The sequence below is a fragment of the Microcaecilia unicolor genome, chromosome 2 (genome assembly GCF_901765095.1).
Source record: "Microcaecilia unicolor chromosome 2, aMicUni1.1, whole genome shotgun sequence".
In the NCBI taxonomy this organism is placed as follows: Eukaryota; Metazoa; Chordata; class Amphibia; order Gymnophiona; family Siphonopidae; genus Microcaecilia; species Microcaecilia unicolor.
In genome coordinates, this window is record NC_044032.1 from 447,902,953 (window position 1) to 447,915,458 (window position 12,506).

Consider the following 12,506-nt stretch of genomic DNA (forward strand, 5'->3'; position numbering starts at 1 on the left):
TGCGGATGGAGCTTTGATATCGACATACTGGGGAATTTCCGGCAGCACATGACCACATATAGGGAGGCAAAGGATTGCTCTCTATCTCCACCTGCTGGTAGATGGACACAACCCACCAGTCTATGGATTGATCGGCTATGATTAAGGGAAAGAAAATTATCAGGTATGATACATAATTTTACCTTGAGCCTGCCATGAGTGGGAAAGCGCGGGGTACAAATGTAACTAAAAACAAAATTTTCAAAATTTGAGAGGGCTACCCCCTCTGCTGTTGCAACTGCACTGGCTGTCGGTACAATAATGGATTGTATTTAAATTATGTTCATTACTTTTTTTGATCTTCCATGGTCAATCCCTAGTTATATATTTTCACTTATATCCATTTATTGGCTAGAAATTTGAACCCATGGAATTTTTAACATTACATAAGTGTATGAGTATTGCCATACTAGGACAGACCAAAGGTCCATCAAGCCCAGCATCCTGTTTCCAACAGTGGCCAATTCAGGTCACAAGTACCCGGCAAGATCCCAAAACAGTATATTTTATGCTGCTTATCCTAGAAATAAGCAGCAGATTTTCCCCAAGTCATTTTAATAATGCATTTTCCCAATCCCAGGAAGGTTGTTTATAAGAAGTTCTTCTCAGTTACACTTGCGCTAAGTACTGGAATGAGCTTCCATTTGAAATTAGAAATCAACCTAATTATGGTATATTTTGCAAATTATTAAAGACCTATTTGTTTAGAAAGTATATTGGTTAGTATTGATGGTAATGTGTTTTTTGGTTCAGTATTATTATTATTTTCCATAGGTATGCCCAGTTATGTTATTCTGTAAGCCACATTGAACTCTCAAGGCTCATGTGGGGTACAAATGTCAATATAATTTAATATATCCATAAGTAGTATCCTTCCAGTTATTCAAAATGAACATGATTGCAACCCCGATTATCTCAATTCATGTTGGCTTATAGGGGGAAATATTCAAACACTTTTATATGGGTAAACCCGTTTTTATCTGCATAGAAGCCCCTTTGAAACTGGCCTTACTCAGTGCAAAGTACACATGCTGTTAAACAATGTGCACACTTTTATCCATGTGAAAAGAGAGGCAGAAAGAAGTGTGAATGTTCAAATCTCTGCAGATAATTTCCCATATATCGTATTTATTTTTAGGATTTATTTACTGCCTTTTTGAAGGAATTCACTCAAGGAAGTGTACAGCAAGATATACTTTGCACTTGCTTTGAGATAAAAGCAATTATTGCAAATTTTCAAAGGGAATCTCTCCAGGGGGTTTGTTTTTTTAATCTTTATTTTTATAGATTCTTGTGAAATTATTAGCACAAGAAAAGACACTATGAGGCATATTTTCAAAGCACTTAGCCTCCCAAAGTTCCATAGAAACCTATGGAACATAGCCTCCCAAAGTGCTTTGAAAATATGCCTCATTGTCCATCATAGGCAATTACACAATCCAGGGGTTTCATTTTAAAAGGAGTTTTCAGGCTTGCAAGAGACACAGCTCCAGAACCAGTTTCAAAATTGCCTCCATACAATAAAGATAAACTGAGAGCAATTTTCACACTAATGTGGATGAAAGCTGCAACATTTAGAATGGCTGTGTCTTGAAACATATACTGTAATGTGTTCTTTTCATTTCTCTGCATTACCTGAGTTATCATGGAGGAGCTGACAGTTACGCTGCCCTCTTTGGACTGCAACTGGCGGTGGGAAAAATTGAGTCCATCAGTGGAAGCGCTCACCATATTCACAGTGTTGCCATGCACAATAGTGAAGTAAGACAGGTTTTTATCCAGGATTGGCAGCACACTCAGGTTGTTGTAGAGTGCCGAGGCACTGCTTTTGATCTGGATGCTCTTTTCCTTACGATACATTTTGAAATCAGCTATAAAGATAAAAGAAAGCAAATAATATATAAAATATATGACCAATTAAGCAGTGGCATATTTAAAACTAAAACTAGAGAGATGTGCTGAGGTGTTCAGTACTGGTCTCCGTATCTCAAAAAAGATATAGTAGAATTGGAAAAGGTACAGCGAAGGGCGACGAAAATGATAGTGGGGATGGGACGACTTTCCTATGAAGAGAGGCTGAGAAGGCTAGGGCTTTTCAGCTTGGAGAAGAGACGGCTGAGGGGAGATATGATAGAAGTGTATAAAATAATGAGTGGAATGGATCGGGTGGATGTGAAGCGACTGTTCACGCTATCCAAAAATACTAGGACTAGAGGGCATGAGTTGAAGCTACAGTGTGGTAAATTTAAAACGAATCGGAGAAAATTTTTCTTCACCCAACGTGTAATTAGACTCTGGAATTCGTTGCCGGAGAACGTGGTACGGGCGGTTAGCTTGACAGAGTTTAAAAAGGGGTTAGATAGATTCCTAAAGGACAAGTCCATAGACCGCTATTAAATGGACTTGGAAAAATTCCGCATTTTTAGGTATAACTTGTCTGGAATGTTTTTACGTTTGGGGAGCGTGCCAGGTGCCCTTGACCTGGATTGGCCACTGTCGGTGACAGGATGCTGGGCTAGATGGACCTTTGGTCTTTCCCAGTATGGCACTACTTATGTACTTATGTAAATTCACATTCAACAGTCCATCATGATACAATACTACTGAACCCTCACTATAAGATTCAGTGATGGATGTGTCCCCAGAGTTTGGATTCTCTAGGAGAATCCAATATCTTCTGATTATTGTATTGAAAAATCTCTTCTCTTGTGCAGAGAGCACATGTTCTCAAACCATGCTCTCTCTCAGTGGCTCTAAGAAGAAAGGGGTCTTAGGTTCACCCATTTCTTCACCCCCAGAACATGGACACATCTCTGACTTGCATCCACACAACTAAGGATTCTGTGTGCTTACCCTATGCTTTCGTGATTTATGTTACTGCTTTAACCTCCATCACCTCCACTGGAAGGAGTAGCTTAATGGCTAGTGCAGTGGGCTAAGAACCTGGAGAATTGGGTTTGATTCCCACTGCAGCTCCTTGTGACCCTGAGAAAGTCATTTAACCCTCCATTGCACATGTACAAAACTTAGAATGTGAGCCCACCAGGGACACAGAAAGTACCTACATATACGTATATAAACCACTATGGTTGTACCACAGAAAAGCAATATATCAAATGCATGACCTATCTTTTTACCATTATTCCATGCATTCACCACCCCTTCTGTGAAAGTGAAGTTACTCATCTGTAGCAGGTGTTCTCTGAGGACAATGTGCCCAGTATTATCACATGTGGGCGACATCATCTGGAGCCCCGTGTGAACGTTGCCTAGAGCTCATAGCTTTAAGAAAGTTCTGGCAGTGTCCCTCCACACACGTGCAGATGCCTTCCTGCCCAACGTGAAAACACGGGTACCTCAGTTTGATGGTATAGCTGAAAACAACTCCAAGGGGAGGAGGGAGGGTGTGTGAGAATACTGAGCCAGCTGTCCTCAGAGAATACCTGCTACAGGTGAGAACTTTGCCTTCTCCAAGGACAAGCAGGCCCAATGTATTCTCACATGTGGGAATCCCTAGCTACTAGACTCACTAAAACAATATTAGGACAGTAGGGACTCAAAATGTCGAGGCCTTGAAATCAATTAACCTGAAACTACATACAAACTGGTTTTGAAGGTGCAGCCTGGAACAGAACAAAACCAGGCCTAAGAGGGTGGAGTTGGATTCTAAACACCAAACAAATTATGCAGGACTGTCTGACTGATCCAGCTGACAGGTAGTGTATTCTGCTCAAGGCAGTAGTGCAGGGCCGTGCCGATGCGGTAAGCGCCGCAGGGGGGCGCCCACCTCTGGAGGGCGCCGCCACGGTGCTTACCCTCGCCCCGCGCCGCCGAGGACTTTAAATCTTTTACCTCGGTCGCAGCAGCGTCAGTGAAAGCGCTGCCGACGTCTCCCTTCCCTTGCACTCATTGGTTCCCTCAGTGTCCCGCCTTCTTCTGACGTCAGAAGAAGGCGGACACTGAGGGAACCAAGAGCGCGAAGGGAAGGGAGACGTCGGCAGCGCTCCGCTTTCACTGACGCTGCTGCGACCGGAAGTAAAAGATTTAAAGGCCCCAGGGCGCGGAGGAAAGAGCAGAGAGGCATGGATGGGAGGGCAGAGAGACAGGCATGGATGGGAGGGCATGGATGGGAGGGCAGAGAGGCATGGATGGGAGGGCAGCAGCAGGGCCCAGGGAGAGGACAAATTGCTGGAAGGGGAGGGGAGAGAGGAGGATTGCTAGCTATGGATGGAGGAGGGAAGGGCAGAGAGGGACAAGGATGGACATGGGGGCCCAGGGAGAGGACAATTTGCTGGAAATGGAGGGGAGGGGAGAGAGGATTGCTGGCTATGGATGGAGGAGGGAAGGGCAGAGAGGGACAAGGATGGACATGGGGGCCCAGGGAGAGGACAAATTGCTGGAAATGGAGGGGAGGAGAGAGAGGAGGATTGCTGGCTATGGATGGAGGAGGGAAGGGCAGAGAGGGACAAGGATGGACATGGGGGCCCAGGGAGAGGACAAATTGCTGGAAATGGAGGGGAGGGGAGAGAGGAGGATTGCTGGCTATGGATGGAGGAGGGAAGGGCAGAGAGGGACAAGGATGGACGTGGATGGGATGACAGGACCCAGGGAGAGAGAAGAAATTGCTGGAAATGGATATAGAGCAAGAAATGAAGAAGAAAGGAGGAAAGTAAAGAAATAAATGGAAAGGAAGCCCTGGAAATGGAGTTAAGAGGACAGATAGCAGCAGACTCAGATACGGCCAGCATGATCGGAAAAAGAAAGTCACCAGACAACAAAGGTAGAAAAAAATCATTTTATTTTCATTTTAGCGTTTGGAATATGTCCACTTTGAGAATTTACATCTGCTATCTTATTTTGCAATGTATAGCAATTTGTTTCTAAGAATATTGCTGACAATTCCTGTCAGTGTGGCAAGTGGTGAGCGATCATTTTCACCGGGGGGGGGGGGGGGGGGGGGGGCGTGATCATTTTCACCGGGGGGGGGGCCGTGATCATTTTCACGGGGGGGGGGCGCCAACTGATAGTTTGCAGGGGGGCGCCAGAGACCCTAGGCACGGCCCTGCAGTAGTGAGAAGTGAATGGGTGGACTGAAGATCACGTTGCATCTTTGCAAATCTTCTCAATAGAGGCTGATCTCAAGTGGGCTACCATATGGCTCTGACATTATGAGCATAACATGACCCTCAAGAGTCAGCCCAGCCTGAGCATAAGTGAAAAAGATGCAAATCTGCTAGCCAATTGGAAAGAATGTGTTTACCGATGACTATTCCCATCCTGTTAGGTTCAAAAGAAACAAAAAGCTAGGTGGACTGTCTATGGGCTTTAGTCTGCTCCAAATAGAAGGCTAAGGTATGCAGTGTGCTTTCGCCAAGATGGGCATGAGGTTTGGGGAAAAATGGTGGCAGAACAATTGACTAGTTAAGATGGAAATTTGACACCACCTTAGGAAGGAAATTAGGGTGCATGCAAAGAACTACTCTGTTGTGATAAAACTTAGTGTAAGGTGGATACGCTACAAGGCCTGAAGCTTACTGACTCTGCAACCTTTAGTGAGCACAACCAAAAATACAATCTTCTAGGTCAGGTACCTAAGATGACAGGAATTCGGTGGCTGAAAAGGAGCTTTCAACATCTGGGTGAGAAGGACATTGAGATCTCATGACAAGGTATGAGGTTTGACCAGGGGCTTTGTTAACATCAAACATCTCATGAAACGAACTAGAGGCTGAACTACAGACATAGTAACATAGTAGATGACGGCAGAAAAAGACCTGCACGGTCCATCTAGTCTGCAGACTTACCCCCATACGTAAATGGTAAGCAATGATTGCACTGAGGTGTAACCTTACAGAGTTGGTTTTCAGACCAGACTCAGAGAGGTGCAGGAGCTATGCAAGCAGTTTTTGTCTAGGGCAAGTAACAGGATCTAGAAGAGCTTTGACCTCACACTAGACGGCAAACATCCTCCCTTTAAAAGAATATCGGAATCTTTCCTGGAAGCAAGCAAGATTCTGGAGACATCCTCAGGCATTAAGAAACATGTAAGTTTTATGATATATAGAGCAATTTAAGTGAGCCGCATTGGTCGGCGTTTCTCACTGAAATTAAGCTCGGCTGTTGTCATACAGCCTATACTGATTCTTCCTCACTCACTTTAAAAAACCTTTAAAAAATCATGTTGGTTTTAAAATTTATTCCACGCCCCAGCAGGGCTGCCGAGGGAGGGGGGGCAAAGGAGGCAAAATTCTTCAGGCCCAGCATCCAAGGGGGGTGAGGGGAGGGCTGGAGCCTGCACCGGCAAGGTTCTTCCTGCCTGCTTCCGGGTCTGTCCTCTCTTGCGTGCTGCCCAGGACCCGGATGATTGCATTAGCATGATATCGCGTTAATGCAATCATCCAGGTCCCAACTCCTGGCATGGACAGGAGCAGGAGAGGACAGACCGTGGGAACAGGCAGACAGGAAGAGGCTTGCCAATGCTGGGCCCTTGAAGGCAGAGACAGAAAGGTAAGGGGGCAGGTGGGAAGGACTGTCAGCAGGAGGGGGGGCGAGACAGTCCAATTCTGCCCCAGGCCCAGCGGTGTCCTTCGGCGGCCCTGCACCCCAGGGTGCTCACAAAGTTAAAAGTTAGAATTGATTCATTTTTGGTATCTTTGTAAGACAGCACTAGCGTCCCTGATGAAAGAGCTGTTTAAACAGGGTGCTTTGTTGGACGTACTGGCAAGCAGTTTATGGGAACATTAAGAAACATTGATAAGTTATGTTCTCACTGCTTTTTGAAAAACTGGTGCTGTATCTGTGAAATGAACATTTGGTTTCTATTTTTGAATTGAGAGACATTTACAGATTTGAAACAGACGGAGTTTGTTTTTTTACACTTGTTAGTCACCTAGGGAACTTGTAGTTTAAATACATATAAGAAAAAGAACAAGAAAAAAAAACATTAAAAATGCAATCTATGGCTGTCAATTTGAGCTTGGCCATAGATGCTTCTTTTGCTCAGAGCTAGTGTATTCTGATGCAGCATGGTGAAGGCAAGTTCACCTTCTTGTAGCAGAAACTGAAGACAGTACAATATCCAGCTGTGGCCCTCAACAGCTATACCATCGTCAGAAGGGCTCTGAGGTTGAGATGTAAGAGAATACCCCTTTCTTGGGTCAGCAGGGGGAACTGGGTACCAAAGGCAATGGTTGAGCTCATGTGAGTGCAATGAGCCATGGGAACTACATCTGGCAAGGCCAGAAGAGGGCTAGCAGGATGATGTGAGCTTTGTCCTGCAAGATCTTCTGTATAACTTTTTATCAGATTCAATTGGTAAAATCTGCCTTTGGTAAAATCATATGTTGCTTCAGATCTTGCAACCCATTTGATTATAGAAAGTTCATTATCCTTTCCTTCAGTAATCTCTCCATTAGTTTTCCCCATCATCGAGGCAAGGTTTACCAGTCTAGTTTCCCACTTCTCTGTTACCACTTTTGTAAAAAGGGACATCAGTCCTTACCGCAAAACCCTGTGGAACCTCCAAGTTTCCATTATTTTAAAATAATACAATCATTTATAGCCTGTTGAATCCCATATAGTTCAAAGCCAATAACAACTTTGAAAAAACAGTTTCAAATAATATAATTCAAGTACATAATCTTTAAAACATAATTAAATTAGGAAATAGAAACCATCAGGGTATAACAACTGATCTTATATTAGTACAGAACATAGGATCAATCAGCATATATCAAGGGCCGATAATGGATAAGTATAGAAATGATTTGTTTGGACTCATTATTGGACCTTATCTCATAGGAGCCAGCTTTGTGGGTGCTGTGCATGCTTGAGCACCCCCAATATTGAGAAAATGCCTTGTGTGTCCAGGGAAGGGTTACTTCCATTAGGCTTAGCACCCCCAATAATTTTGAAAAGTTGGCCCCTATGCCTTATCTCATTCCTGTTTTTCATACATTACTGGTGGAGTTTGTATCACATACACCCACTGGTCCACCCCCTACTCTTTTTGTGCAATTCCTTATACTGTAGAAGAATCCCTCTCCTTTCTTTATGGCTGGGCCTCCAAGATGCTATTTTTAAAGAATATGGGGACTGTGCAAGTGCATGCTTAGAAGTGGCCTAGTAGTTAGAGCAGTGAGCTGATAATCAACAAAGTTGAGCAAATCATTTTCATTCTCAAATTGCTTTTGGTATAAACCAGAGATAGCAACTAACATAGTAAGATAGTAGATGATGCCAGATAAAGACCTGAATGGTCTATTTAGTCTACCCAAAATATACATACTTAATCTTGAGCTATCCTTGCCATTTTCAAGGCATAGATCATAGACATTTGCCCAGCACTGGCTTAATTTTCAACTACTGGAGTTGCATCAAAGCCCACCCCAGCCCAACCAGATCTATATAGTCATAATCGGGACACAGACTGTAGATGTCTGCACGACAGTAGCCTTGCTGCCAAACTAGTGTATTTGCTGCTATGAACCTTTGCAGCTGCTTTTAGTTTTTTCCTTTTTCCATTTTTTTTTAAATTGTAGTCTCCATTTTGAAAGTTAAATGTTGGTGAAGCATTCACACAAGAGTCCAAAGGAATCAGCTATGTGTGTGGCAATTGGTGCTGATGACCACCAATATTGAGCAAGAGCCTTCACTGTGGCCAGGGATGGGCAATTTGTGTAGTGTTTGGCATTCCAAATCATTTTGAAATGCTGGCACCTATGCAAAGGCCAGAACATAAGTATCAGCTCTGTGGGTGTTTGGGTGCAGCAGGGTTGAATACTCCCACCATACTGAACAAACTCTTTCACTATATCCAGGGAGGGTTAATCTGTGTGTCAATTAGCTCTTCCAATTTTTGAAAAATTGACTCCCATGGCCCAGAAGAGGCATGTCTTTCTTACCCTTCACATGGCAACCCATAGAAACAAGTGTGTTAAAGAAGTTGACCCTATATAATAAAAATGCCAGAAATCCTTGCCAAATATCTGATGAAGGCTTAGGTAAATAAAAAAGGTGCCTTTTAACCTACTGAATTACAAGATGGGGGGTGCCATTCTTCTCCCCCGGTAGTTTTCTCTGTGGTGTATTAAAGTTCCTGATGTAGGCAATTCCTCCCCCTCATCCAAAGACAGGGGGGGTGTACGTGCAACCTGTGAGTGACACCTGATCCCTCATAGGATTTGCATTCTGGAGAAGTATGGTGTGCGACACATCTAAAGATAGGTGCTGCAGTGATCTAATGAAGAGGTATGAGCCCTAGTGAGAAGTGGTTGGGGCCTGCATTTTCTCTTTCTCCACAATACTGAGAGCAGCCAGGACTCTGGGAGGAATACCTGTCCTGGGCCCTGCATTGAAAGATCGTTAGGCCAGGGTAGGCCTACTACAGGAAAGGGAAAATCTGTGAAGAGTCCTCACCCTAATAGTGGGCATCCAGCACTTGAGATGAGTATTCACAGTAAGTGGTCAATGGACAGGAAGCTGCTTGGGACAGAAGATAGAGGTAATAGAGTCTGTGTTCTGAAATGGAGAAGAGTACAAAGTCTTACAGTCTGTCAAGTTAGACAACAGAGGACTCGGAAAAAAAAGAAGATAAAGAACTAGCTACAACCCCTAATTACTGATGACAGGAGAAAATTCAGACTCCCATACAGCACTTTGACAGAAAATTTTGTTTTGGCTTGTGCCTTGTGTGTATTACTTATTCAAAGAAGTCACTGCAGTAAACTGCGTTTTTATTCAGAGACAAGCTTAGACACTGAACTTTATAGAATGCTTGAAGCATGAATGAACTAGGCCAACCAGAAAAGGAAAACAGAGGAAAGGCCTTAAAAGTTAGCTCTTCACTACCAATTCAGACACACGTGCACTAGGGTCAAAAACCTGGATGATATGTGGCCACCCTGGACGGTACATAAATGATGACATTCTGACGTTTTGCAAGTCCATAACGGAAAGTGAAGGTGATGGCTGTTGCTTACCAACCTTCACACGGCATCTACATTAGGCAGGACTGGACAGGGCAACTGCTTCTGCGGAGCACCGGTAACGACCGGATAATGTTTTGCTTTGATTCTAGGGTCTGAAAACCACACAAATTCAAAAGAAATAATAGGTGGTATTTTCACCAGAAAGCAAGATGAGCAGGTTTCAAGTAGTCCATTTACCCAGATGAGGTATGATTTGGGGGGTGATCATGATTGGCGAGGGGAGGCCTAACACGTGATGGGGGTCGGGGAAGAAGTGAACAGCTGAAGGGCCCTAATTCCCTTGCAGCGGTCCTAAACGCCAACAGTAAAGATGGGCGCCTGTAAATGAGGGACGGGAGAAAAATCAACTTGGTTTCAAAGCTAATAATTCGATCAGTCATCGTTATTTTATTTTCCTTTTCAAGGGGGGGATGGACTCACACACAAAGCCACCTCCATCTTCCTTCCCACAACCACCACCCTCTGTATAGCCCTAGCATTAAAGGGAAGGGGAATCGCTGCCTCCCTCCACCACCGTCCCCACTCCCAAACGCAGGCTCACCGCTCAGAACTGGACACGCAACCACCACAGATCATCTCTCCACTCAGCATCCCTCGCAGCCATAGAGACCACGCAGGCTCAATGACGTCATTCCGCTGCAGCCTCGCGGGGCGCGAGGGCGTCGTCGATGGGAGTGCGCAGTCACCCCTGGATGTCGCTAGGCGACGGGCGTACACAACTGTGGATGGGGACTGCAGGTGGCGGAGACCGATCGCCGGCCACAGGGGACTCAGCGGCTGGCCACTACACCTCATAGAGATCTACGGTGAGAGTCTGTGGAGCCCCGGGAAACGGAGACGGGAGAGGGAATGTGAGCGCAAGAGGCAGGTCGGTAGAGGAGTAGGTCTCTGTCTGGAGGGAGATTCTTGGCCACGTCTGACTTGGTATTTAACGTCCCGGTTTTTCCATTTGGAATCAAAACAAGTTCCAAAATGGCCCAAGAGAAACCCTTTCGGACTCATATACTCGCAACCTACTACTACTACTACTATTTAGCATTTCTATAGCGCTACAAGGCATACGCAGCGCTGCACGAACATAGAAGAAAGACAGTCCCTGCTCAAAGAGCTTACAATCTAATAGACAAAAAATAAAGTAAGCAAATCAAATCAATTATTGTGTACAGGAAGGAGGAGGCAGGTGGTTACAAGTGGTTACGAGTCAAAATCAATGTTAAAGAGGTGGGCTTTCAGTCTAGATTTAAAGGTGGCCAAGGAAGGGGCAAGACGTAGGGGCTCAGGAAGTTTATTCCAGGCGTAGGGTGCAGCAAGACAGAAGGCGCGAAGTCTGGAGTTGGCAGTAGTGGAGAACTACTACTACTACTATTTATCACTTCTATGGAGAAGGGAACATATAAGAAGGATTTATCCATGGAGCAGAGTGCACGAGAAGGGGTGTAGGGAAGGACGAGTGTGGAGAGATACTGGGGAGCAGCAGAGTGAGTACATTTATAGGTTAGTAGAAGAAGTTTGAACAGGATGTGAAAACGGATAGGGAGCCAGTGAAGCGACATGAGGAGAGGGGTAGTATGAATAAAGCGACCCTGGCGGAAGACGAGACGGGCAGCAGAGTTTTGAACCGATTGGAGAGGGGAGAGGTGACTAAGTGGGAGGCCAGCAAGAAGCAGATTGCAGTAGTCTAAACGAGAGGTGACAAGGGTGTGGATGAGGGTTTTGGTAGAGTGCTCGGAAAGAAAGGGGCGGATTTTACGGATGTTGTAAAGAAAGAAACGACAGGTCTTGGCGGTCTGCTGGATGCGAGCAGAGAAGGAGAGAGAAGAGTCAAAGATGACCCCAAGGTTTCGAGCCGAAGAGACAGGGAGAATGAGAGAGCCATCAACAGAAATAGAAAACGGGGGGGAGTGGGGAGGTGGGTTTGGGGGGAAAAATGAGAAGTTCGGTTTTGGTCATGTTTAATTTCAGGTGGCGTTGAGACATCCAGATAGCAATGTCAGACAAGCACGCTGAAACTTTGGTTTGGATGCAAGGTGAGATATCAGGGGTAGAAAGGTAGATTTGGGAGTCATCAGCATAGAGATGGTAGGAAAAGCCATGGGATGAGATCAGCGCTGCGTAACCCTAGTAGCGCTTTAGAAATGTTAAATAGTAGTAGTAGTAGTAGTAGAGATTAATGAACCAAGGGAAGAAGTGTAGATAGAAAAGAGGAGGGGACCAAGAACAGAACCCTGAGGTACGCCGACAGGCAGAGGGATAGAAGTAGAAGAGGATCCACCAGAGTGAACACTAAAGGTGCGGAGGGAGAGGTAGGAAGAGAACCAGGAAAGGACAGAGCCCTGGAATCCAAGTGAGGACAGGATATCAAGGAGTATGCTGTGATCGACAGTGTCAAAAGCAGCGGAAAGATCAAGAAGCATGAGGATGGAATAGAGACCTCTGGATTTAGCCAGTAATAGGTCATTGGAGACTTTAGTAAGAGCA

General features: G+C 44.9%; 2 protein-coding genes across 3 annotated transcripts in view; one reads left to right on the top strand and one right to left on the bottom strand.

The window, feature by feature from the left end:
• WDR54 (WD repeat domain 54) overlaps positions 1-10,646 on the bottom strand; it is a 112,493-nt gene extending 101,847 nt beyond the window's left edge. The window contains exons 1-2 of one of the 2 annotated variants that reach the window (XM_030190913.1): positions 10,570-10,646; positions 1,675-1,910 (exon numbers count right to left, since the gene is read on the bottom strand). In XM_030190913.1, coding sequence (XP_030046773.1) covers positions 1,675-1,899 — 225 coding nt within the window. In that variant the 5' untranslated portion in view covers positions 1,900-1,910; positions 10,570-10,646. Of the gene's footprint in view, positions 1-1,674; positions 1,911-10,450; positions 10,523-10,569 lie in introns of those variants that run through there. The other variant, XM_030190912.1, reaches the window with a different exon arrangement.
• A 108-nt stretch (positions 10,647-10,754) lies between these two features.
• Positions 10,755-12,506, top strand: part of C2H2orf81 (chromosome 2 C2orf81 homolog) — an 82,827-nt gene continuing 81,075 nt past the window's right edge. The window contains exon 1 of the mRNA XM_030190915.1: positions 10,755-10,834. The gene's annotated coding sequence lies outside the window, so the exon portion shown is untranslated. The remainder of the gene's footprint in view (positions 10,835-12,506) is intronic.